At 48.6% G+C, this 23,965-nt stretch overlaps 1 protein-coding gene across 1 annotated transcript in view; it reads left to right on the forward strand.

Annotated features, from left to right (window-relative positions):
* LOC111524529 (multidrug resistance-associated protein 1-like) overlaps nt 1-23,965 on the forward strand; it is an 86,324-nt gene extending 62,359 nt beyond the window's left edge. The window contains exons 4-7 of the mRNA XM_023189713.3: nt 836-973; nt 2,840-2,965; nt 19,939-20,000; nt 23,574-23,965. Of these exons, the coding sequence (XP_023045481.1) occupies nt 836-973; nt 2,840-2,965; nt 19,939-20,000; nt 23,574-23,709 (462 nt within the window). The 3' untranslated portion in view covers nt 23,710-23,965. The remainder of the gene's footprint in view (nt 1-835; nt 974-2,839; nt 2,966-19,938; nt 20,001-23,573) is intronic.

A 23,965-nucleotide genomic window follows, 5' to 3' on the forward strand; every position in this document is an offset into this window, starting at 1 on the left:
ACGTCTGCAGAGTGCTGTGTGAGGGTGAAGGTAGGGAGCTTGGTTTGGTCTGGAGGATAACCAGGCTTCTCTGAGGGAGGGATGGTGGAGCTGAAGCCTGAGAATGAGCAGGTTGTTAAAAAAACTGAAGGGTCTGAGGGCAGAGGACCAGCTGGGGAGAATAGCACATGTAAAGTCCTGGCGGTCACAAGGGAAAAGTTGAGAGTTCTGTGTGGCTGGAGCAGAGATGGCCGAGATGGAGAGCAGGGGAAATGGGGCAGAGGCTGACCCCGGGAACGTTGAGTATCAGGAAAGGTGGGTTTTGTTTTTCATTCCAGGTACTCTGCCTGTTCTTTTGAATAAAATTTTATTGGCATGAAGGCATGGCCATTAATTTACATCTTGCCTATGGCCACTTTCACACTACAGTGACAAAGCTGAGTAGTTTCGATGTAGAGTCTATGGCCCATGAAGTCCAAAATATTTATTACGTGGTCCATTAAGAAATAGTGTGGCTGGGAGCAGTGGCTCACGCCTGTAATCCCAGAATCTTGGGAGGCCAAGGCAAGCGGATCACCTGAGGTCAGGAGTTTGAGACCAGCCTGGCCAACATGGTTAAACCCTGTCTTTACTAGAAATACAAAAATTAGCTAGGCATGGTGGCAGGCACCTATAGTCCCAGCTACTTGGGAGGCTGAGGCGGGAGGGTCACTTGAACCTGGGAGTCAGAGGTTGCAGTGAGCTGAGACTGCGCCACTGCACTCCAGCCTGGGCGACAAGAGTGAAACTCTGTCTCAAAAAAAAAAAAAGAAAAGAAAAATAACCAACAACTCCTGTCGTGTGCTTCTCTCCTTAGCTGCTTGCTACCTTTTTAATTCAGCTGGAGAGGAGGAAGGGAGTTCAGTCCTCAGGGATCATGCTCACTTTCTGGCTGGTAGCCCTACTGTGTGCCCTAGCCATCCTGAGATCGAAAATTATGACTGCCTTAAAAGAGGTAAGTGGTGGTCTCATTCCTCATCTTCCTTCAGTGGCCCCGGTGGGGGAGAGATGCTGGGTCCCTCTGGCTTGTGTAGGAGTCATGCGTTGCCATGGGAACCAGGGGATGGGTACCACAAGCGCCTAGCTTCTCCCTTGGTGACTTCCCTACCCCACCAAATCCTCACCAAGTCAGCTCCAGCTTTTTTTCTAGCACCTTCTTTCCCCAGGGCCCGATTTGTCTATGTTGCTCCCAGGGGCTCCCGTGGGACCTCCAAGGACAGGAGCTGTGGGCAGATGCCAGGTTGGCCCCACCAGCAGGAAACAGCAAGACAGGCGGCTCCAAATGCTGCCAGGCTGGGATGGAGCTGAGCCGGGAACGGTGTTTGCAGAGTGACTGTTCCCCTGGGGGACCCTAGGCTTGTCCTCACATTACCTTTGTCCCATCAGTTGCTGCTCTGGCTGGAGAAGTTGTTTACATTGGCTGCCGTGAGCTGCTCCTAGGAATTTTGAGGAGTCTGCACTTTTTTTGTTGTTGTTGTTGAGACAGAGTCTTGCTCTGTCGCCAGGCTGGAGTGCAGTGGCGTGATCTCGGCTCACTGCAACTTCCACCTCCTGTGTTCAAGTGATTCTCCTGCCTCAGCCTCCCTAGTAGCTGGGACTACAGGCACGCGCCACCACGCCCAGCTAATTTTTGTATTTTTAGTAGAGATGGGGTTTCACCATGTTGGCCAGGATGGTCTCGATCACTTGACCTTGTGATCCGCCCACCTCGGCCTCCCAAAGTGTTGGGATTACAGGTGTGAGCCACCGCGCCCGACCTGGAGTGTGTGCTTTTAGAATAACCTGCTCTTCCTGCCGTCTTGGAGCTAATTAGAGACTGGCATGAGGCAAAGGAAGGAAAAGAAGCTGAACATTTGACTATTGAGCGCGTACATATTGTCATGAGTGATGGCAGCTGATGCTGATTGAGTTCATGTTTTCAAAGTGCCTCGCAGGGGACTATGTATGTTTCATGAATATTCTTCCTGACCTCTTGCAGTGACTTGGACAGAATTTCTCAGCCTCAGCACTAATCGACATTTTAGATAGGAGACTTCTTGGTTGTAGGGGCTATCCTGTGCTTTGTAGACATTTAGGGGCGTCCCTGGCTTCCCCTGACTGGGTGCCATAACACTCCCAAGTTACAACAAACAAGATGTCCCCTCACACTGCCACATGTTTCCTGGGAGGCAGAGTCACCCCTGGTTAAGAACCATAGGTGATTTACAGGTGGGGAAACTGAGGCACAGTGGTTCAATAAGTTGACAAGATCCCACAGCTAGTATGGGAGAGCCAGGCCTTGATACAGCTCTGTTTCACTCCCAAGCCCTGTCTTCCTCCTGTCAGGCAGCGGTGAGCAGTGAGACTACCCGTGATGGAGCCGGCTTTCTGCCATTACGTCCCTGGGGGAGCTCTGAGCCTGCAATGGCCGTGGAGCTGAGTGGGTGCACCTTCCATGGTGCTGTCTGCCCTCTGGGTTTCTGCTACCTGCTCTCAGAATGTGATCTTTTTTTTTTTTGAGATGGCGTCTGGCTCTGTCACACAGGCTGCAGTGTAGTGGCGCGATATCGGCTCACTGCAGCCTCCGCCTCGTGGGTTCAAGTGATTCTCCTGTCTCAGCCTCCTGAGTAGCTGGGATTACAGTCGCCTGCCATCACGCCTGGCTAATTGTTGTATTTTTAGTAGAGACGGGCTTTCACCATGTTGACCAGGCTGGTCTCCAACTCTTGACCTCAGGTGATCCGCCTGTCTCGGCCTCCAGAAGTGCTAGGATTACAGGCGTGAGCCACCGCACACAGCCCCAGAATGTGATCTTTTTCCTCCTTCCTTCCCCACCACGCAGGACGCCCAGGTGGACCTGTTTCGTGACATCACTTTCTACATCTACTTTTCCCTCGTACTCATTCAGCTCGTCTTGTCCTGTTTCTCAGATCGTTCACCCCTGTTCTCGGAAACCATCCACGATTCTGTAAGTGTGACCACAGACGAGTATGTGTGTGTGCGTGTGTGTGTGTGAGTGTGAGAGAGAAGCATGACACAGTGCCAGCTAACAGTTCTTAGATCCATCCAGGATCTCGTTCCAGCCTCCCTCAACCCCTGATACAGGGACTACCATCCCGCCTATTTTACAGATGGAAAAACTGAGGCTTAGATGTGACTAGGGGACCGAAGGAGAGAATCTACTTTGTTGTTGATGAACTACTGTGTCTTGCAGGCCTGTAGGTTTCTCACTTGGCATGGTGATTTTAGAAAGTGTGAGCAGATAATTACAAATCAGGTATTTTTTATGAATTCTAGTTGTCCAGATCCAGATGTTCTGGAAAAGTGAGAAGTTGTGACAGGTTAGGCCTATAATCCCACAGGGCAGAGCTGAGGAGTTGCTGGAGTCCCCACCACTCCCTATTGTATTATAGTGGCATGCTTTCCTCACTTGTGGCAGGTGCCTGGCCCTGCGGGATTTGAGTTTGAGACCTTTGGTCTGTTATGTCAGTTTCAGAGAAATTCTGTAAATACAGAAACTTATCAGTGAGGAGTGTGGAGATGGTCACTCCTTCTGCTAGTAAAACAAAAGGGAACACTTTATTCATTTCCCTTAATTTTTTTCTTTCTTCTTTTTTTGAGACAGGATTTTGCTTTGTTGCCCAGGCTGGAGTGCAGTGGTGTGATCTTGGCTCACTGTAGCCTTGACCTACTGGGCTCACGCAATCCTCCTCCTACCTCAGCTTTCTGAGTAGCTGGAATTACAGGCACGCACCACCATGCCTGGCTAATTTTTTTCTTTCTTCACCTTTTATTTTAAGTTCCAGGGTCCATGTACGGGACGCACAGGTTTGTTACATAGGTAAATGTGTGCCATGGTGATTTGCTGCACAGACCAGCCCATCATCTAGGAATGAAGCCCGGGATCCATTAGCTAGTCTTCGTGATGCTCTCCCGCCACCTGCTCCCCAACTTGTCTTACTTGTAATTACTTAATTAATAATTAAAGATGGGGAGATGGGGTCTTACTATGTTGTCCAGGCTGGTGTCAAACCCCTGGGCTCAATCGATCCTCTCTCCTTGGCCTCTCAAATTGCTGGGATTACAGGCGTGAGTCACCACACCCAGCCTATTCTTTCTTTCTTTCTTTATTTTAACAGGGATGGGATCTTGCTGTGTTGCCCAGGTTCATGTGCAGCTTTTGATAAGAGAGATCTGGGAAGGCCTGCCCAGAAAACTGCATGTGAGCAGAGACCTACAGGGGTGAGGGAGTGGGTGGAGCAAACACCTAGAGGAAAGGTGTTACAGGCGGAGGGGAGCAAGTGCGAGGGCCCTGGGGTGGGGAAGTGTGGAGGGAACAGCAAGAAAAAGCACAGCAGGAGAAGGCTAAGAGATGGTGGGTGCCTGAGAGGTGGGACAGTCCCCTTGTGAGCCGGATGAGCTGTTTGGGTTTTATTGTGAGTGTGGCAGGGAGGCCTTGGGGCACCTATTTAATGCTGATTCATGGCTAGTCAGCTGGTAATGGGCAGACTGCAGTGGGAGCACTTTTTACCTCTGTGGTTCTGTTGGGTTTGGCCTGAACCTCGGTGAGGGGCAGAGGCTCACCTTGTGGGTGATAAAAGGGCTTGGTGGGCATCAGTATGGAGGAGGAGGTTGATGATAACCAAGAGATTTTAGAAACCTATGTCCCAGGCCAGGCGTGGTGGCTCACACCTGTAATCCCAGCACTTTGGGAATCTGAGGCAGGCAAATCACTTGAGTTCAGGAGTTTGAGACCAGCCTAACCAACGTGGTGAAATGCCGTCTCTGCTAAAAATACAAAAATTAGCCAGGTGTGGTGGTGCACGCTTGTAATCCCAGCACTTTGAGAGGCCAAGGCGAGAGGATCACTTGAGCCCAGGGGTTTCAGACCAGCCTGAGCAACATAGTAAGGCCCCATCTCCCCATCTTTAATTATTAATTAAGTAATTAAAAGTAAGCCAAGTTGGGGAGCAGGTGGCGGGAGAGCATCAGGAAGAATAATTCAGTCGGGAGGCTGAGGCAGCAGAATCACTTGACCCTGGGAGGCGGAGGTTGCAGTGAGTGGAGATCACACCACTGTACTCCAACCTGGGTGACAGAGTGAGACTCTGTCTCAAGAAAAAAAAAAAAGAAAGAAAGAAAAAAGAAATGCATGTCTAATGTATGTTCTGAGGAGTCCTGTATTGGTATTTCCTTGCCCAAAGAGGAGCTGGGTTGGAGAAATGAGCAAGTGCGTGCGTCTGTGTGTGTGTTCCTGTGCATCTGTGTGTACATGTGTATATGCATGCATGTGCATGTCCGTGTGTCTCTGTTCTGTAGTCACAGGCCTGTATATGCGTGTATGTGCTTATATGTGAATGTGTGCTTGTGTGCTTAAGTTCATGTATGTTTCTGAGGATGTGTGTATGTGTGTCTTTGTGTTGTGTGTGCTTGCATATGTATAAAGTTCACAAAGGCAGTGATCATACCTGGGTCACTTCATTTTGGATCCCTGGCTGGTGCCTGACACAGAAAGAGAGGGAGGGGCTCATGAGTCAGTGGTGGTTGTATGTATTATGTATCAGTGTGTGTGAGTGTGGGTGGCAGCCAAGTGTCCCTGTTTGTCAAATGTTGGGCTGTTCTTTTTTTTCTTTTTTTGAGACGGATTCTTGCTCTTGTTGCCCAGGCTGGAATGCAGTGGCACGACCTCGACCCACTGCAACCCCGCCTCCTGGGTTCAAGCAATTCTTCTGCTTCAACCTCCTGAGTGACTGGGGTTATAGGTGCCCGCCACCACACTCGACTAATTTTTGGAATTTTTTTTTTTTTTTTTTTGAGTCGGAGTCTTGCTCTGTTGCTCAGGCTGGAGTGCAGTGGCACGAACTCAGCTCACTGCAAGTTCCGCCTCCTGGGTTCACGCCATTCTCCTGCCTCAGCCTCCCGAGTAGCTGGGACTACAGGCTCCTGCCACCACGCCTGGCTAATTTTTAAAATATTTTTAGTAGAGACGGGGTTTCACTGTGTTAGCCAGGATGGTCTCAATCTCCTGACCTCGTGATCCACCCACCTCGGCCTCCCAAAGTGCTGGGATTACAGGCATGAGCCACCGCGCCTGGCCAATTTTTGTATTTTTAGTAGAGATGGGGCTTCACCACCTTGGCCAGGCTGGTCTCAAACTCCTGAACTCAGGTGATCCACCAGCCTCGGCCTCCCAAAGTGTTGGGATTACAGGTGTGAGCCACCGCGCCTGGCCGAGCCATTCTTTAGAACTGGGATTTATACAAAACAAATCATACCTTACCTGGGTGGCCGCAGACCTTGGATTGCTGAGGGTAAACCGAGTCTGGTTGGGGCTGCCTGGCTAGCTAGCGTGGGGATCACCTGACCCGTTAGGCTTCCTCTGGGAGCCTGAGAAGAACTCTCTTGCCGTGGATGGTTCTGGAAGCTTTTTGAAGGAGGGACTTTCTGATTTCTGATCTCCCTTCGGAATCTGGATAAATTCCCTTTCACTTCTCCCCTGGGCGTGTGTGTAGTAGGGTGACTCACAGAGCTGACGTGGACCTTTTTTTGTGCTTTCTGCATTCCTGGGATTCTGGCAGCCTGGGCCTGGGATCTGCTCTGCTACCCTGGGTGGTATGGAGCTCTCAGTTCTGGCGGCTAAAAGGCTGCATTGTTGGGGGGCTGGGACACCCTGACTCTTCTCCCCAGTCATTGTTTTCGGTCTCTGTCTCATCTCCCCTGGCTCCCCCTGTGTCATCGCTGGTCCTCCAAGATGGTGGAAGACACTGGTTTGTCTCTTCGGAGTCTCGCTCTGTCGCCAAGGCTGTAGTGCAATGGCATGATCTTGGCTCTGCAGCCGGCGCCTCCCAGGTTCAAGCAATTCTCCTGCCTCAGCCTCTCGAGTAGCTGGGACTACAGTCACGTGCCACCATGCCCAGCTAGTTTTTGTATTTTTAGTAGAGATGGGGTTTCACCACGTTGGCCAGGATGGTCTTGATCTCCTAACTTCAAATGATCCGCCCACTTTGGCCTCCTAAAGTGCTGGGATTATAGGCTTGAGCCACTGTGCCCGGCCTTGGTCTGCCTCTTGTGCAGTGAGATCCAGCAGGGTGTCAAATGTGGGTGTGCAGGCTGCTGCATTTCTGACATTTGTGCACTTGTCCAGGAGAGAACACTTCGATTGGCTGACACTCTCTGTCCAGGAAGCCTGAACTTCCCTTTGGGTTCCTGTTCAGGGACCCCGTGGGGGTGCCATTTACCTTTTTGCAGATTAGAGTTTAGACCAGGAGTTAGCCAGTAGCCCACGGGCCGAATCTGGGCTGCTGCCTGTTTTTGTAAATAAAGTTTTATTGGAACACAGCCACTCGCATTCATCACATAGTGTCTACAGGTGCCTGGAGCTGCAACAGTAGAGTTGTGTAGCTGCCACAGAGACTGTAGCACCCACAAAGTCTAAGATACCTACCGTCTTTACAAAGGAAGTTTGTCCACCCCTGGTCTCAGCATTTCTTTAGCTCTGATGACTTTTTAACTTCCTTTTTTGTCCCCTTTCCAATTTCAAGCATTCTTTCTTCCTATGCAAGGCAAGGACGGGAATCGACATTTATTAGATGCCTGCTGTGTACTAACTAGAACTATGCTAAGTTCTTTATATGCATGTCTCACTTAACTTTCACAGCAGTCCTGGTGAACTTGGTACTCTTTTTCTCATTTTACAGAGAAACTGAATCGCAGACATAAGTGCCTTGCTCTATGTGAATAGAGCAGAGATTCGAACTTACGATGGGCTGTTCTGCACAATCACGTCACTTCTCTTGGTTGTAACTGCTGAATGGCAGGGTCTTGGCTAAATATGGCTTTGTGTTAGGCTGGAAGCTTCACATGGCAGTATCCACCTTGTAACCTCAGTGCCTAAGACACAGCGTGGCACACGCTGGGCCTTTAGTGGTAATTTATTGTTGTATTATATGGGGAGGTGCTCAGTACATGTGGCACATTATCTTATGTCTTGCATAAGGGTGAGGTGTGCATGGGGCCTCACAGGACATCAGATTAAGCTGCTTCTCTGCCTTCATTCTGTTCTAGTATTACCAGGAAGAAAGAGGAAGGGGACTGATGTATGCATAGATGTTCTAAAGGCCCGGCATGGTGTCAAGAGCTTTATTTTCTTTTTTAAAATGTATTTTGGGGGGTTAAATATATGTAACCTAAGATTTGCCATTTTAACCATTTTAAGTGTGCAACTCAGTGATGCTAAGAGTTTTTTAAAATCTTGTTCAAGGCCGGGTGCGGTGGCTCACACCTATAAACCCAGCACTTTGGGAGGCCGAGGCAGGTGGATTATCTGAGGACAGGAGTTCGAGACCAGTCTGACCAACATGGTGAAACCCCGTCTCTACTAAAAATACAAAATAAATAGTCTCTACTAAAAATACAAAAATTAGCTGGGTGTGGTATTGTGCACCTGTGATCCCCGCTATTTGGGAGGCCAAGGCAGGATAATTGCTTGAACCTGGGAGGCGGAGGTTGCAATGAGCTGAGATTGCTCCAGTCTGGGCAACAGACTGAGACCCTGTCTCAAACAAACAACGAACAAACAAACAAACAAAATAACTACATAACTACCTAGCAACCTAGTTTAGCAGTTGAGATGGGGGCAAGGAAGGGTAGGAACCAGGTCCTGTGAGAATCAACCAGACTCATGGCTTTGGGCTTGGTGCTCTTCCTTTGGGGACCTCAGCAGCCCCTTCTTGAAAACGGGTTGCAACTCGATTTGTTGTTGGCTGCACCTCCTCTCTGTGCCCCCGACCTGAGCCCTGTGATCTGAGGAGGAGGACAGCGAGACACCCTCTTTGCTTGTCTTCCTGTCACTCTCAGGGATTGAATCACAGTGGAGCCGGGAAGACGGCGAGAGTCCAGGCTTGCCGCTCTCCCATCCTCAGCGCAGCAGCAGGCCATCCATCAGCTGTTGCGTGTCCTCAAAGTGATCAACCAAGGCCTGGGGCAGCTGAGGTCAGGCGGGGCCTGGATGGGAGCTGGTAGGGCTGGCTGCTCCAGGCCACTTCGTGCTGAGTCACTGAGTCGGCCGATCCTCCCCAGCTGGCCCTGCTCCCGTTCCATGACTCAGATGTCTATTTCGGCCCTGGCTGCTCGGTGGGGCTCCTCCCATCTTCCTCCTGGCTCTGGGGCTGCCGAGGCTTTTGGGAGCCTGGGCAGGGCTGACCAAGACTGCTAGGGCTCTAGCCCGTCCCCAGTCTCCTGCCTTTTATCTCATTGGCACTGAGTCTGTGGTTTAGGTTTGAGGGAGGAGAGTCTTGTAGATAAGGGGATCAAGGCCAAAGCAGATCATGTATAAAGTCTCAACTGAAAACGGGGGTCCTTGGACCAGTTGCAGCAGCTTGATATCCCCCGGAAGCTTGCTAGAAATGCTGGGTCTCGGGCCCCATCCCAGACCTACCAAGTCAAAATCATTTTAACAAGATATCCAGGTGGTTCAGGGTTGCAAATCACTGGTTTGGAACGTTCAGTGAATGCTCCTCAACTTATTTGCGGTAAGAGGTTGTTTTCAGTGCTGTCTGTACAATATGTAATATTTCCCCCCAGCATTTTACTATGAACATTTTTAAACCTACAGAAAAGTTGAAATAATTCTATAGTGAGCAGTCATATACTTGGTACCTAGAACCACAGTTAACATTTTGCTAAACTTGCTTTGTCACATATCTGTCTGTCTAACCAGATAGTTAATCAGCTAGCCAACCAGCTAGTTTTGTTTTGTTTTTTTGTTTTTGAGGCAGGGACTCGCTCTGTCTCGCAGGCTAGAGTGCAGTGGTGCGATCACAACTCACTGCAGCCTCCAACTCCTGGGCTCAAATGATCCTCCCACTTCTGCCTCCCAAGTAGCGTAGGCACTGCAGGTGCACACCACTGTGTTTGGCTGATTTTTAACTTTTATATAGGCATGAAGGGCTCCCTATGTTGCCCGGTCTGGTCTTGAACTCATGGCCTCAAAAAATCCTGCCGCCTCAGCCTCCCAAAGTACTGGGATTACAGGTCTGAGCCACTGAATCTAGTTTTTTTGATACCCGAAACTTATTTTGAAATATATTAGTATTCTGTCACGCAGCCACTTCCAAGCAGATCATTAGCTAGAGTTCAGTATCTGTTTACAGTTCGGAGTTTTTTGTTTAAAATTTACATACAGTGAAATTGCCAATCTCAAGTTAGCATTTGATGAGTCTTGGTAAAGGAATACCTTAAATCCCTGTGAAGATACAGAACATTACAAAGACCCCAGGAAGTTCCCTTGTGCCCCTTCCTGATCAGTCTCTGTCCCCACCCACCAATGCCTGATCTTGGACCGTTGATTCAAGCGTTGAAACTCCATTTTCTTTCCTTTTCTGCATCATGCTGTCAGTCATTTAATAATCAGGTGTTGTGCCAGGGGCTGAGCTAGAAAGAAACAGACCTTGACCACTGCCCTGGAGGAGAGATGGAAGGTGGGTGGCAGGCAGTTGAACCAACAACTGCAGGATGGACAGTGGGGGCTCTGAGGGAAGGAAGTGCTGGGAGTTGTTGGGGCTGGGAGAGTGGTCCCTAACTCAGCCTGGGATCCCAGACTAGCATCCAGGGAGGGGAGGCGGTGCTCAAGTCTAAGGAATGAGAGGCTCCAGCCAGGTGAATATGGTTGGAGGTGGAGGGGTGGGAGGGTGCTCCTGGTAGAGCAACCGGCATGTGCAAAGGTCCGGTTGAGGGAGCTTGTGGGTGTTTGGGAATCGCTTGGAATTCGGCTTGGCTAGGCTGGGTGCAGTGTGGCTCGTGCCTGTGATCCCAGCACTTTGGGAGGCTGAGGCAGGCGGATCACCTGAGACAAGGAGCTCGAGAACAACCTGTCCAAATGGTGAAACCCTGTCTCTACTGAAAATACAAAAATTAGCTGGGTGTGGTGTTGCATGTCTGTAATCCCAACTACTCGGGAGGCTCAGGCAGGAGAATCACTTGAACCTGGGAGGCGGAGGTTGCAGTGAGCCGAGATTCCGCCACTGTACTCCAGTCTGGGCGACAGAGCAAGACTCCATCTCAAAAGAAAGAAAAAGAAAAGAATACTGCTTGGCTAGGTTGAAAGGGCTAGGATATAGTGAAAAGAGAGGCAAGAGCCAGGGAGCATCAGAGATCAAGGGTGCAGTTATGTGTCACAATAAGGACATGAGTAGCTGGGACCATAGTTGCATGCCACCACGCTCAAGTATCTTTTTCTGTTTTTGATAGAGATGGGGTTTCTATATTACCCAGGCTGGTCTTGAACTCCTGAGCTCAAGTGATGCCCCGTCTTGGCCTCCCAAAGTGCTAGGATTACAGCGGTGGGTGAACTACCACGTCCAGCCAGGACTTGGAATTTTAACCTTACTGTGGTGGGAGCTGAGGAAAGGTTTTTCACCAGTGGAATGACACACTTAGGTTGGACAGGTTTTGGAAGATCCTCAGACTGAAAGGAAGAGGATGCACTGGACATGGGGGTGGCGTTGGTGGCACTTAAAAAGCCTTTGCAGGCACCCAGGCAGGTAGAGAGGGAGGCTGAGCCAGGATATTCACCTGTGCCCACTACAGCATCAAAAGCCAGAAAAAGGGCCAGGGCGGTGGCTCACACATGTAGTCCTGGCACTTTGGGAGGCTTAGGGGGGAAGATTTCTTGAGGCCAATAGTTTAAGACCAATCTGGTCAACATAGTGAGGCCCTGTCTCTTGAAACAACAAAAAAAACCAGACAAGTTCATGGGCAAAGGGCATGGGAAAAGATTCCGACGTGTGCTCCAGTAGAGGAAACGGAGGTCCTGGGCAGGGAGGCATTTTGCACAGTTGGTAAGCAACAGTGCAAACAAATCACCAATGTTTACGTGATCCTGGCAAATCTCTTATTGCTGGACATTTTGACTCCATGTAATAAGGATAACAGCTGGGTGCACTGTATTATTTAGTCCTCACAGTAGGGCAGGAAGATCAGTCTTCCTACTTCACAGATGAAGACACCGAGGGTCAGAGTGATGTGTCAGGAACCCTCCCACTGGGTTCTCACGCTTGAAACACAGATATCTGGTCCCCACCCCCACAGTTTCTGATGAAGTAGGTCTGGGTGGGGCCCAAGCATCTGTGGTTCCCAGCAAGTTCCCAGGTGCCACCGATGCTGCTGACGGAGCTGTGTTTGAGGACCACTGCTCTAAGCCGTATTGCTGCTGTATGCATTTCCTCCTGCTGGGCACAGGGGTTGTGGGGGGGCACTTTGGCAGCGCAGAGCGAAGGTAACCAGCAGAAAACCCATCAGAACTAAAACCCGAGAGAGTTTCCAACAAACAGGCCAGTATGCTGAAAGAAGCAGACAAGGTCCTCAGACTACCCTGCGCTCCAAGAATCAGTGCCTGGGGCTGCTGTACCTAACTGGTTCAAACCACAGCGTTTCTGGCAGCTCATCTGGTACCAAACGTAGATGTCGATATGGTGGATGCCAAAGAACACATCACTCTGTTAGGATGAATCAGGCTTTTCCTCCTTCCGCCTTCAGCCAGGACTTCTCTAAATTGTTTTCATTTCGAATGAAGGAGGGACCAGTTGACGAGCTGCTTTCTTGCTGTCTGGGCCAGGAGTTGCTGTATTTCAGTGTCTGAGACTGGGAAACCCCCGGAGGTGGCTCTGTCTTTCGTACCTAGTGTATGATGTCAAAAGATTGTCCTTGGTTTGGGTTACATGAGATGCTCCCTGGATTATGATCCAGTGCCCCATGGGTTTTTTTCCTCCTTTTTGATTGTCAATCCTTGACCTGCTTCAGAAGTTAGTTGTCTTTGTTGTCAAGGCCTTCCACGTCAGATAGAGGCTGTTTCCAGGCCGGGTGCAGTGGCTCATGCCTGTAATCCCAGAACTTTGGGAGGCTGAGGTGGATGGATCTCTTGAGGTCAGGAGTTGGAGACCAGCCTGGCCAACATGGTAAAACCCCATCTCTACTACAAATGCAAACAATAGCCGGGCATGGTGGCGTGCACCTGTAATCCCAGCTATGAGGCAGGAGAATCGCTTCAGTCTGGGAAGCGGAAGCTGCAGTGAGCTGAGAATGCACCATTGCACTCCAGCCTGGGAGACAAGAGTGAAACCGTCTCAAAAAAAAAAAAGAGGCTATTTCCTTTTTTTTTTTTGCCAGTGAAGGGGGGGACCCTGTGTTGGCCTCTGTATCTATAACTTGAGATAATCTGAAAATCTGTGTTTGTATCTATAGAAGAGAGGCAGCTTGAGGAGAAGAATTTGACAAAGCTCTTCGAGTGTGCAAATTAGAAACTGCAATGGCTGGGCGCGGTGGCTCAAGCCTGTAATCCCAGCACTTTGTGAGGCCGAGGCAGGCAGATGAGTTCAGGTCAAGAGTTCGAGATCAGCCTAGCCAACATGGCGAAACCCCGTCTCTACCCAAAAATACAAAAATGAGCCGGGTGTGGTGGCACGTGCCTATAATCCCAGCTGCTCATGAGGCTGAGGCAGGAGATTTACTTGAACCTGGGAGGTGGAGGTTGCAGTGAGCCGAGATCGGGCCACTGCACTCCAGCCTGGGAGACAGAGTGAGACTCAGTTTCAAAACACAAAAACCAAAAAACTCTGCAGTGTTCCGTCTGTCAGTGTCCTCTTGTTGCATTTGCAGGGCAGGTTTTCTACCAGTGGCTGGGGACTCAGTTTTACTGGGCTGAGGGAAGGTTAGGATTCGAGGGTCTTGTTAAGCTGGACATGGGCTACATTTCAAGCCTCCCTTGGCCGTCCCTGTCCTGCGTGTTGATGCCAAGGCTGAAGAAGACTGGATTTGCAGACAAAAGACTGTCATTTGAGGCCTGATTTCACCCCTTAATCACTGTGTCTTAGCATGTTGTGGGGGTTGAGGTAGGCAGAGGTTAGCCAACCTTTTCTGGAAAGGGCTGACTGATAAATATTTTAGGCTTTGTATCCCATACAGTGTCTGTGGCAACCCCTAACTCTGCTGTGTAGCTCAAAAGCTGCCATATTCATTTATAATATGTAAATGAATGGGTATGACTGTTCCAATAAAACTTTATTCATAAATAGCTGGCCTGTGGGCCATAGATGCTTCTGATATATAAAGCATTTGGTACAGTGGCGTATTGTGAACCCACTGGGTTTTTTTTCCCCCTAGACACTTCAGCTTTATTGATGTATATTGACAAATAAAAATAGAATATGGGTTGGGTGCGGTGGTTCATGCCTGTAATCCCTGGACTTTGGGAGGCTGAGGCAGGTGGATCACTTGAGCTCAGGAGTTCGAGACTAGCTCAAGCAATAGAAATCCTGTCTCTACAGAAAATACAAAAATTAGCTGGGTGTTAGGGTGTGCGCCTGTAGTCCCAGCTGCTTGGGTGGCTGAGGTGGGAGGATCACTTGAACCTGGGAAGTCGAGGCTGCAATGAGCTATGAATACACCACCATGCTCCAGCCTGGGTGACAGAGTGAGGCCCTGTCTCAAAAACAAAAAGGAATATATTTAAGGTGTACAGTTTGATGTTTCCATATGCCAGAGGCTACTGTCACTGCTTCTATTATTACTACTGCTGCTGCTCATGTTACCCTTTCTTGAGCTGTTACTCTGTGCCAGGCACTATTCTAAGTACTTAACATGTTTGATCTCATTTAATCTTCACCACCAAGGAACTGACCCGAGATCCTACAGCGAGGAACTGGCACAGCTGGGATTGAGCCACACCAGCTAGCCCCCACCGCCTTCTTTTTCCTTTGTTCCCTTGTTATTAGCCGTCCCTTCCCAGAAAAGGTTGATAAACCTCTGCCTACTTCAACCCTGACAACATGCTAAGAACAGTGATTGAGGGGTGAAATCAGGCCTCAAATGACCTTTTGCTTTTGTTGCAGTTCTCACTGGTTGTAATTCTGATTGTAATTATATATTTATTTGCACCGTGGTTTGCTTACTGTCCATCTCCCCCAGGGTGGGGGGCTGAATGGGGCAGGGGCCTCGCTGTCTCGTTCACAGCTCGGTCCATAGCACTTCACCCACATCCTGGCCTATCAGCAAGTCCTGCCCAAGAAATAAATGAATCATTGACAGCCATGCCCCACCTCTTCCTCCTCTCTCTACACCTGGGTCTTTCACAGTGGGTAGGGCTTGGGCTGCAGGTGAAATGGATTTGCAGTTCCCAGATAACCCACCCCACCAACTGGGAGTGGGCAGGAAGGCGGCAGCTCTTCCGGATGAAAAACCAGCCTACAATGCAGCGTTTCTACTCAGCTTACAAAGCAAACACCACTACCTCCACGCCTTAGGTCGGAGAAATTCCGCTTTATGACACAGTCCCATGGGCCTCATGTCAATTGTCCTTCCTGGCAGTCCCATGGAGTAGGTCGAGCAAGCAGTGGGACAAATGACTCCCATTTTCCAGATGTAAAAACTGAGGCTTGGAGGTGAAGGGACTTGCCCAAGGTCATCAGCTAGAATATAGCAGGGTTGGGATTAGAACCCAGGCCTGTCCGGGTCCACGGTCTCATCTGAACTCTGCTTCAGTTGGTCTGGAATGTAGTCCATGCGCCCGCTGTATCTGATGACCTTATTAAAGATCTGTGGCTGTCAGGGTCCTCCCCCTAGAGGTGCTGATTTGGTTGGTCTGGGGTGGGGCCTTAGGCCCTTGAACTTCACAAACTTCTCAGGTGATGCCAGTGAACTGGAAGGCTGGGAACTTCACCCCTCTGAGCCCCAGAGTGGAGCCTGATCCTTAGCCCTGGCTGTGTATTTGAATCACTGGAGGAGCTTTTTATTTAGCCTTTTATGATGGAAACATAAAGTAGACAGCATAGGATAATGAACTACCAAGAGCTCTTTTTCTTTTTTTTTATTTTTGAGATAGTGTCTCACTGTTGCCCAGGCTGGAGTGTGATGGTGCAATCTCAGCTCGCTGTAACGTCTGCCTCCCGGGTTCAAGCCGTTCTTGCGCCTCAGCCTCTTGAGTAGCTGGGACTGTAGGCACGGCCAATTTTTGTATTTTTTTTAGAGACAGAGTCTTGCCATGTTGCCCAGGCTGGTCTCGAACTCCTTAACTCAAAGCAATTCTCCCATCTCAGCCTGCCAAAGTGCTGAGATTACAAGTGTGAGCCACTGCGCCCAGCTGCCACGAGCTCTTTACCATGCATTGCATAGGTGAACATTTTAGTATGTATCTCCGAAAGACATGGATTTTTTTTGTTGTTTATTTTTAATGACTTTTTATTTCGCAGTAGTTTGGCTCTCAAACAGCTGCAAAGATAAGGATTTTTAAAACTGTAACTGTTGGGCTGCATGTGATGGCTGATGCCTGTAATTCCAGCACTTTGGGAAGCTGAGGCAGGAGGATCACTTCAGCTCAGGAGTTTGAGACCAGCCTGATCAATAAAGCCAGACCTTGTCTTGACAAAAAACATATATATGTGACCTTTAATAGTAATTAATATCAAATATTCTAGTAATCCATTGTGGTTGCACAATGGTTCATTCTTACATGATTATTCATGTTTTAGGTGGGATTTTTTTTTTTTTTTTGAGACGGAGTCTCACTCTGTTGCCCAGGCTGGACTGCAGTGGCCGGATCTTAGCTCACTGCAAGCTCCGCCTCCCGGGTTTACGCCATTCTCCTGCCTCAGCCTCCCAAGTAGCTGGGACTACAGGTGCCCGCCGCCTCACCTGGCTAGTTTTTTTGTATTTTTTAGTAGAGATGGAGTTTCACCGTGTTAGCCAGGATGGTCTCGATCTCCTGACTTCGTGATCTGCCCATCTCGGCCTCCCAAAGTGCTGGAATTAAAGGCTTGAGCCATAGCGCCCGGCCTAGCTGGGATTTTTTTATGGAAAAGAGTTTCCCCTTCATTTTTTTGATCACTGATCACTCTGTAGTGATGGAATAAATGACTGTTTTCCTCGGGGAAGCCTTTTCTGACCCTGGTGAACCAAATGAGTACATTTGGGAAAGGTGGAGAAAATACTTGGTTTTTTCCACTTTTTCTGTTTTCAAACAATGACCTGGTTCACTGGCAATATCAGATGTTTCTCTTTATTCCCAGCGTCAATATGAAACTTCTGTATATAAACATATGTGGTAAGGCCGGGCACGGTGGCTCAAGCCTGTAATCCCACCACTTTGGGAGGCCAAGGTGGGCAGATCACTTGAGTCAGGAGTTTGAGACCAGCCTGTTCACCAACATGGTGAAACCCCATCTCTACTTAAAATACAAACATTAGCCCAGTGTGGTAGCTCACGCTTGTAATCCCAGCTACTTGGGAGGCTGAGGCAGGAGGATCACTTGAACCCAGGGGGCAGAGGTTGCAGTGAGCCAAGATCACGTCACTGGAGTCCAGCCTGGGCGACAGAGCGAGACTCCATCTCAAAAAACAAAACAAAAAAAAATGTGTGATATGTTTTAGCCCGTTGTATTTACTCTTCTTGTCAAAGCTCAAATTGTCCCTCTTTTAGCCTGCAGCGGCCACTTCTGCTTGGCTCTTGAACCTTTTAACAGTCCTCTTCATGCTTAGTTTCCTTGTTGTCTGGTGTAACAAGATGTTCTTGGCTTACCGTGCATATTTCCCGCCCAGCCACTTTTCCAAGAAAAATCTGGAAGTTTGAAACAAAAAGCTTCAGTGCCCCAGTCTCACCTCAAACAAACTTAATGAGAATCCCTGGTGCGGGTAGGGTCCAGATACAGTATTTTTTATATTAAAAAAAAATTTTTTTTTTGAGACAGGGTCCCTAGGCTGGAGTGCGGTGGCACGATCTCAGCTCACTGCATCTTCTGCCTTGTGGGTTCAAGCAATTCTGCCTCAACCTCCCGAGTAGTTGGGATTACAGGCGTGAGCCACCACATCCAGCTAATTTTTTGTATTTTTGGTAGAGACAGGGTTTCACCATGTCGCCTAGGCTGGTCTCGAACTCCTGACCTCAAGTGATCTGCCTACCTTGGCCTCCCAAAGTGCTGAGATTACAGGCGTGAGCCACCACACCCAGCCAGGATACAGTATGTTTTAAAAAGCACTCACAGCCTTGAATGGAAAAACCACTTGAGGAGAGTATGCCGCCTTATCTGGCTCTGTAAACACGTTAGAGCTGCACAAGGCTGGAACTTTGAGTGGAGTCCTTGGCTAAAGCTTTCATTACTGCGTGGTGACCCTCTGCTGCTAAAGCTTGTGTTTCAGAATTGAGACCCGGATGCATCCGTGTTGAAAGCCAGACTTTGTCATCCCAGGACCTCTGTGTCGGTCCCTTTCCTTGCCTGTGTGTTGTTGACTTGAGGCTCATCTTCATACCTCTGGGAAATAAGTTATTCGATAGCTTGCTTAGAATCTCTTAGAACTTCCCATTGCCCTTAGAATGAAGAGCAAAATATGTGGCCTGCAGTGTAGACTGTGCACAGCTTCCAGTGTAGACTGCTCAGGCCCTTTCTTGGTTCCTGGAGTCTGCCAAGCTTCCTTCTGCCACTGGGCCTTTGCACACACTGCTGTCTGCTGGGAATGTGTTGCCTTTCCTCATTACTTAGTTCTCCTCTACTCACCCTTCAGGTGCCAGCTTGACTGTCTTCCTCGGGGGAGCCTTCTCTGACCTTAGTATACCAGATCAGCCCCCATGCACTTACTTTGTCTCATTGGTAATATTTCTCTCCCTTCAGGATGCACATCAAGGCCCAGAAGTTGTAGCTTTGCATTTGTTTATGTGATCATTTGAAGCATGTCTCTCTCTGGAGCCTGACTCTTTGGGGCTCACATCCTGACTCCACCACTTTTAGCTGTGGGACCTTGAACAAATCTTTTCGTCTCTGGTCCCCAGTTTTTAGATTTAATTTTATTTTTATTTGGAGACAGTCTTGCTCTGTTGCCAGACTGGAGTGCAGTGGCACAATCTCAGCTGACTGCAGCCTCCACCTCCTGGGTTCAAGCGATTCTCTTGCCTCAGCCTCCCAAGTAGCTGGGACTACAGGCGCCCGCCACCACACCCAGCTAATTTTTGTATTTTTAGGAGAGATGGGGTTTCACCATGTTGGCTAGGATGGTCTCTATCTCTTGACCTCATGATCTGCCTGCCTCGGCCTCCCAAAGTGCTGGGATTACAGGCCCAGTTTCTTTTAACTGCAAAACAGGGATGATATAATTACTTTCATCTATCTTGTGAGGTGAGGATGAAGATTAAATAAGGTAGTTTGTGTAAAGCACTTAGAACAGAGCCAGCTATTAATAGTAGAGAATCTTGGCAGGTATTACTGATAATTGCTGCAGTAGACCACAAGCACCATACAGGCGGGGGTCATTTCTGTTTGTTTAGATTTGTATGCAGGGTGCTTGGAACAAGGGTAGTGCTCGGAAAATACTTGTTGGATGAGTGAAGGAATCAAGTGGAGAGAATAGTAATACCATGTTTATAGAATTCCATGAGGATATAAAATAATGCAAATATATAAGTTCTTGGTAGAGTGTCTAGCACATAGTAGGTGGTCAATAAATATTCAGTGACCAAATGAGTAAAGTGGGGACAATAGTAACACCCACTCATGAGGTTGCTGTGCGGATATCAGGCAACCCTGTAGTACCTTGTAGAGTGCCTAGCACATAGTAGGTGCTCCAGAAAATATTTGTTGAATGAATGAGTGAAGTAGGGATGACGTTAACACCAGCTCCTAGGGTTGTTACGGGGATACAAGATAAGGCAGGTTTATAGCATGTTGTATTATGGTTGCACATGGTAGACACTCTGTTGATTGAAACTGGAGGAGCTGCCATGAGTTTCTTTCTGCTGGGGATTAGGAGAGGATCCTTTTGGGGTGCAGAATGGTGTGGAGCTGACGCTGGTCCTCTGGAAGCAAGAGTGAGCAGCTAACTACTCCTTGCTAAGCTCTGACCTGGATGAAAAGTTGAATCGTTCCTTTCCTTCTTCCTCCCAAACCTGTGCTTTCTTTCCACTAGAATCCTTGCCCGGAGTCCAGCGCCTCCTTCCTGTCCAGGATCACCTTCTGGTGGATCACAGGGTAAGGCTGGGCCCCCCAGACCTCAGGGAGGTGGTGGGGAATGAATGAATGAATGAATGAACATGAACATGCTCAGGTCCCCCCCGACTTCTCCCTCCTTCGCTCTATTCGACAGAGTTGTCTTGAATCTGCCTTTGCTGGCCATGTGGTCTCAGAGACACCAGCTCTGTCCGGCAGTTCCAGGAACTTGAATGTGATATATACACAGGAGCCGTAAGCAGCTTACACCTCTGCAGAAGGCTTTGCCTGGGACAGCCATACGCTGGACTGCTCTTGCTTTAGCTTCAGATTTGGGTTTTTAAAATATTAGGTATAGTTACTCTTAACATTGTCCCCCTCCTGCCCCCCACTCCTTAGAGAAATAATACGGTCTCACCATGGGAAATGTGGGTTAAAAAAACCACATGTGCAGATCAGTAGTAGGAAACACACAGAGGCAACCAGTTTCACCATTTTAGTATGCCTACTTCTGGTCTTCTTTCTTTTTTTTGAGATGGAGTCTCGCTCTGTCCATCTCAGCTCACTACAGCCTCCACCTCCCGGGTTCAAGCGAGTCTGCTGCCTCAGCCTCCCAGGTAGCTGGGATTACAGGTGTGCGCCACCATGCCCGGCTAATTTTTGTATTTTTAGTAGAGACAGAGTTTTGCCATATTGGCCAGGCTGTTCTTGAACTCCTGACTTCAGGTGGTCCACCCACATCGACCTCCCCAAGTGCTGGGATTACAAGTGTGAGCCACCATGTCCAGCTACCTTCTGGTTCTCTTTTTGTACATCTTTTTCTGCCCGTTGTTAGCATCTTATTGGGGATTGTTTGAAGGTTCTTTTTTTGCCCCTAATATGCATCATCTTTTTTTTTTTTGAGACAGGCTTTTGCTCTGTGGCTAAGGCTGGAGTGCAGTGGCACAATTGTAGCTCACTGCATTCCCACTCTACTGGGCTTAGGTGATGCTCCTGCCTCAGCCTCCTGAGTAGCTGGAAGTACAGTCACGCTGCCCCGTGCCCAGCAGATTTTTGTACTTTCTGTAGAGGTGGGGTTTCATCATGTTGCCCAGGCTGGTCTCCAACTCCTGAGCTCAAGTGATTCTCCTGCCTCAGCCTCCCAGAATGCTGGAATTACAGGCATGAGCCACCATGCCCGCTCTCATCTTTGTCTTAATGACAAACATCTTTTTAAAAAATTAGATGTTCTAAATAATTTCTTCAGATTACTGTTAAAAAGCATCACTGGGACGGTTGATATAATTTGCACATGACTACAGGACACCAGATGCATGCTAATAACTTTCATTCGTCTTTTGGGAAATTGTGCTGTAGTTAAATAAGAGCATGTCCTGAATTAGAAGGGGATGCCTCCAGTTTTTTGGGGGTAAAGGCATAAGGCATGTAGAGCCTACATATTAACTTTGTTTTTTTTATTTTTTATTTTTATTTTTTAATTTTTTTGTTGTTGTTGTTGAGACGGAGTCTCGCTCTATCACCCAGGCTGGAGTGCAGTGGCCGGATCTCAGCTCACTGCAAGCTCCGCCTCCCGGGTTCCCGCCATTCTCCTGCCTCAGCTTCCTGAGTAGCTGGGACTACAGGCGCCTGCCACCTCGCCCGGCTAGATTTTTGTATTTTTTTAGTGGAGACGGGGTTTCACCGTGTTAGCCAGGATGGTCTCGATCTCCTGACCTCGTGATCCGCCCGTCTCGGCCTCCCAAAGTGCTGGGATTACAGGCTTGAGCCACTGCGCCTGGCCTATTTTTATTTTTTATGAGATGAGTCTTGCTCTGTCGTCCAGGCTGGAGTGTGGTGGCAGGATCTCAGCTCACTGCAACCTCTGCCTCTTGGGTTCAAGAGATGCTCCGGTCTCAGCCTCCTGAGTAGCTGGGATTACAGGGACCTGCCACCACACCCAGCTAATTCTTATATTTTTAGTAGAGATGGGGTTTCACTATGTTGTCCAGGCTAGTCTCAAACTTCTGACCTTAGGTGATCCACCACCTCAGCCTCCCAAGGTGCTGGGTTTACGTGTGTGAGTCACCATGCCAGACCTTTAACTGTTTAAATGGTTCAGAAAAAGGTGGTGTGTTTGCATATGTATGCGTGTTTGTGTGTACGTGTCAGTGGATAGAGACAGAGAATGATACTGCCAACATGGCAACATGTTAACAGTGGTGAGTTGAGTGAATTCTTAGTATAATTTGAGTAATTTTTCTGTAAGTTCAAAATTAGAACAAAAGTTGAAAGTATTTTACCTTTTATTATAAAAGTGTTTAGTCTGCTGGGCGCGGTGGCTCATGCCTGTAATGTTAGCATTTTCAGAGGCCAAGGTAGGTGGATCACCTGAGGTCAGGAGTTCAAGAGCAGCCTGGCCTACATGGTGAAACCCTGTCTCCACTAACAATACAAAAATTATCCTGGCAGCACACTCCTGTAATCCCAGCTACTTGGGAGAGTGAGGCAGGAGAATTGCTTGAATCCACGTAGTGCATTGAGATGGTATCATTGCACTCCAGCCTGGGTGAGTCACATAGAAAGATTAATATAATAAAACTCGATAAGCTCATCACCCAGATTTCATGCTTGCTAATGCTTTGTCATGTCAGCCTTTTTGTTTTTTTATTTTTTCCTTCTTTTTTTTTTTTTTTAAATGGGGTCTGACTCTGTTGCCCAGGCTGGAGTGCAGTGACACAATCACGGCTCTCTGCAGCCTCCACCTCTTGACCTTGAACAATCCTCCCACCTCAGCCTCCTGAGTAGCTGGGACTACAGGTGTGAGCCATTATGACTAGCTAATTTTTTTATTTTTACTTTTTGTAGAGATAGTCTCCCTGGGTTGCCCAGGCTGGTCTTGAACTCCTGGGCTCACAAAGTCCTCCCACCTCGGCTTCCCAAAGTGCTAGGATTATACGCATGAGCTACCATGCCTGGCCCATATCAGCCTTTTTTAATTTAAAATTTTAAAAAGTTGGCGGGGCACAGTGGCTCACGCCTGTAATCCCAAGACTTCGTGAGGCCAAGGTGGGAGGATTGCTTGAGCCCAGGGGTTCAAGACCAGCTTGGGCAACATAGGGAGACTCTGTCTCTACAAAAACAAAAAATAAAAAAAATTGGCTAGTCACAATGGCTTGCACCCGAAGTCCCAGCTACTCAGGAGGCTGAGGTGGGAGGATTGCTCTAGACCAGGAGCTGGAGGCTGCAGGGAGCCGCAATCGCACCACTGTACTCCATCGCGGGTGACACAGCGAGACGCTGTGTCCAAATAAATAAATGAATGAATGAATAATAATAAATAAATTAGAGTCATCCTGATATTTCGCTCCTAAATCTTTTTTTCTAAGTCTTTTGTATGCACCACTGAAAAAAAAAAAAAAAAAGCCATTTTTCCTGCATGACCCAACAGAATGAGCTGTAATTACCTTGTAATATGCAGAAATGTCCCTCCACATTCTGACTTTCCCACCTGCGTGGCTGCTGTCATTTGCAATGGGCAGTTGTGCTGCATCAGCAGGCGTGTGGAGTGAGTGAGCCCCGTCCTCCTCCTCCTCTCATTGACTCTCATTGCCTAACCCCCTTGTATCTTGGCCCCAGGTTGATTGTCCGGGGCTACCGCCAGCCCCTGGAGGGCAGTGACCTCTGGTCCTTAAACAAGGAGGACACGTCGGAACAAGTCGTGCCTGTTCTGGTAAAGAACTGGAAGAAGGAGTGTGCCAAGACTAGGAAGTAAGTGTGAGTTTCCTTGGCCTCCAGGATGCCCCGGTCACCTCCTTACCACTACTGTGGCCTGAATCCAGGGTGGAGCCCTGGCAATGCTGCCTGTCAGTAGCTTTGTGGTTCTGGGCAAGATGCCTCACTTCTCCTCCTGGCCTCAGTTTACTTTTCTGCCAAATGGGGTAGAATCTCACATGTTATTAAGGCAACAGGGTAGATAAAAGAAGAAAGAAGCCAGGCGCGGTGGCTCTTATGTCTGTAGTCGCAGCACT

The sequence above is a fragment of the Piliocolobus tephrosceles genome, chromosome 17 (assembly GCF_002776525.5).
Source record: "Piliocolobus tephrosceles isolate RC106 chromosome 17, ASM277652v3, whole genome shotgun sequence".
In the NCBI taxonomy this organism is placed as follows: domain Eukaryota; kingdom Metazoa; phylum Chordata; class Mammalia; order Primates; family Cercopithecidae; genus Piliocolobus; species Piliocolobus tephrosceles.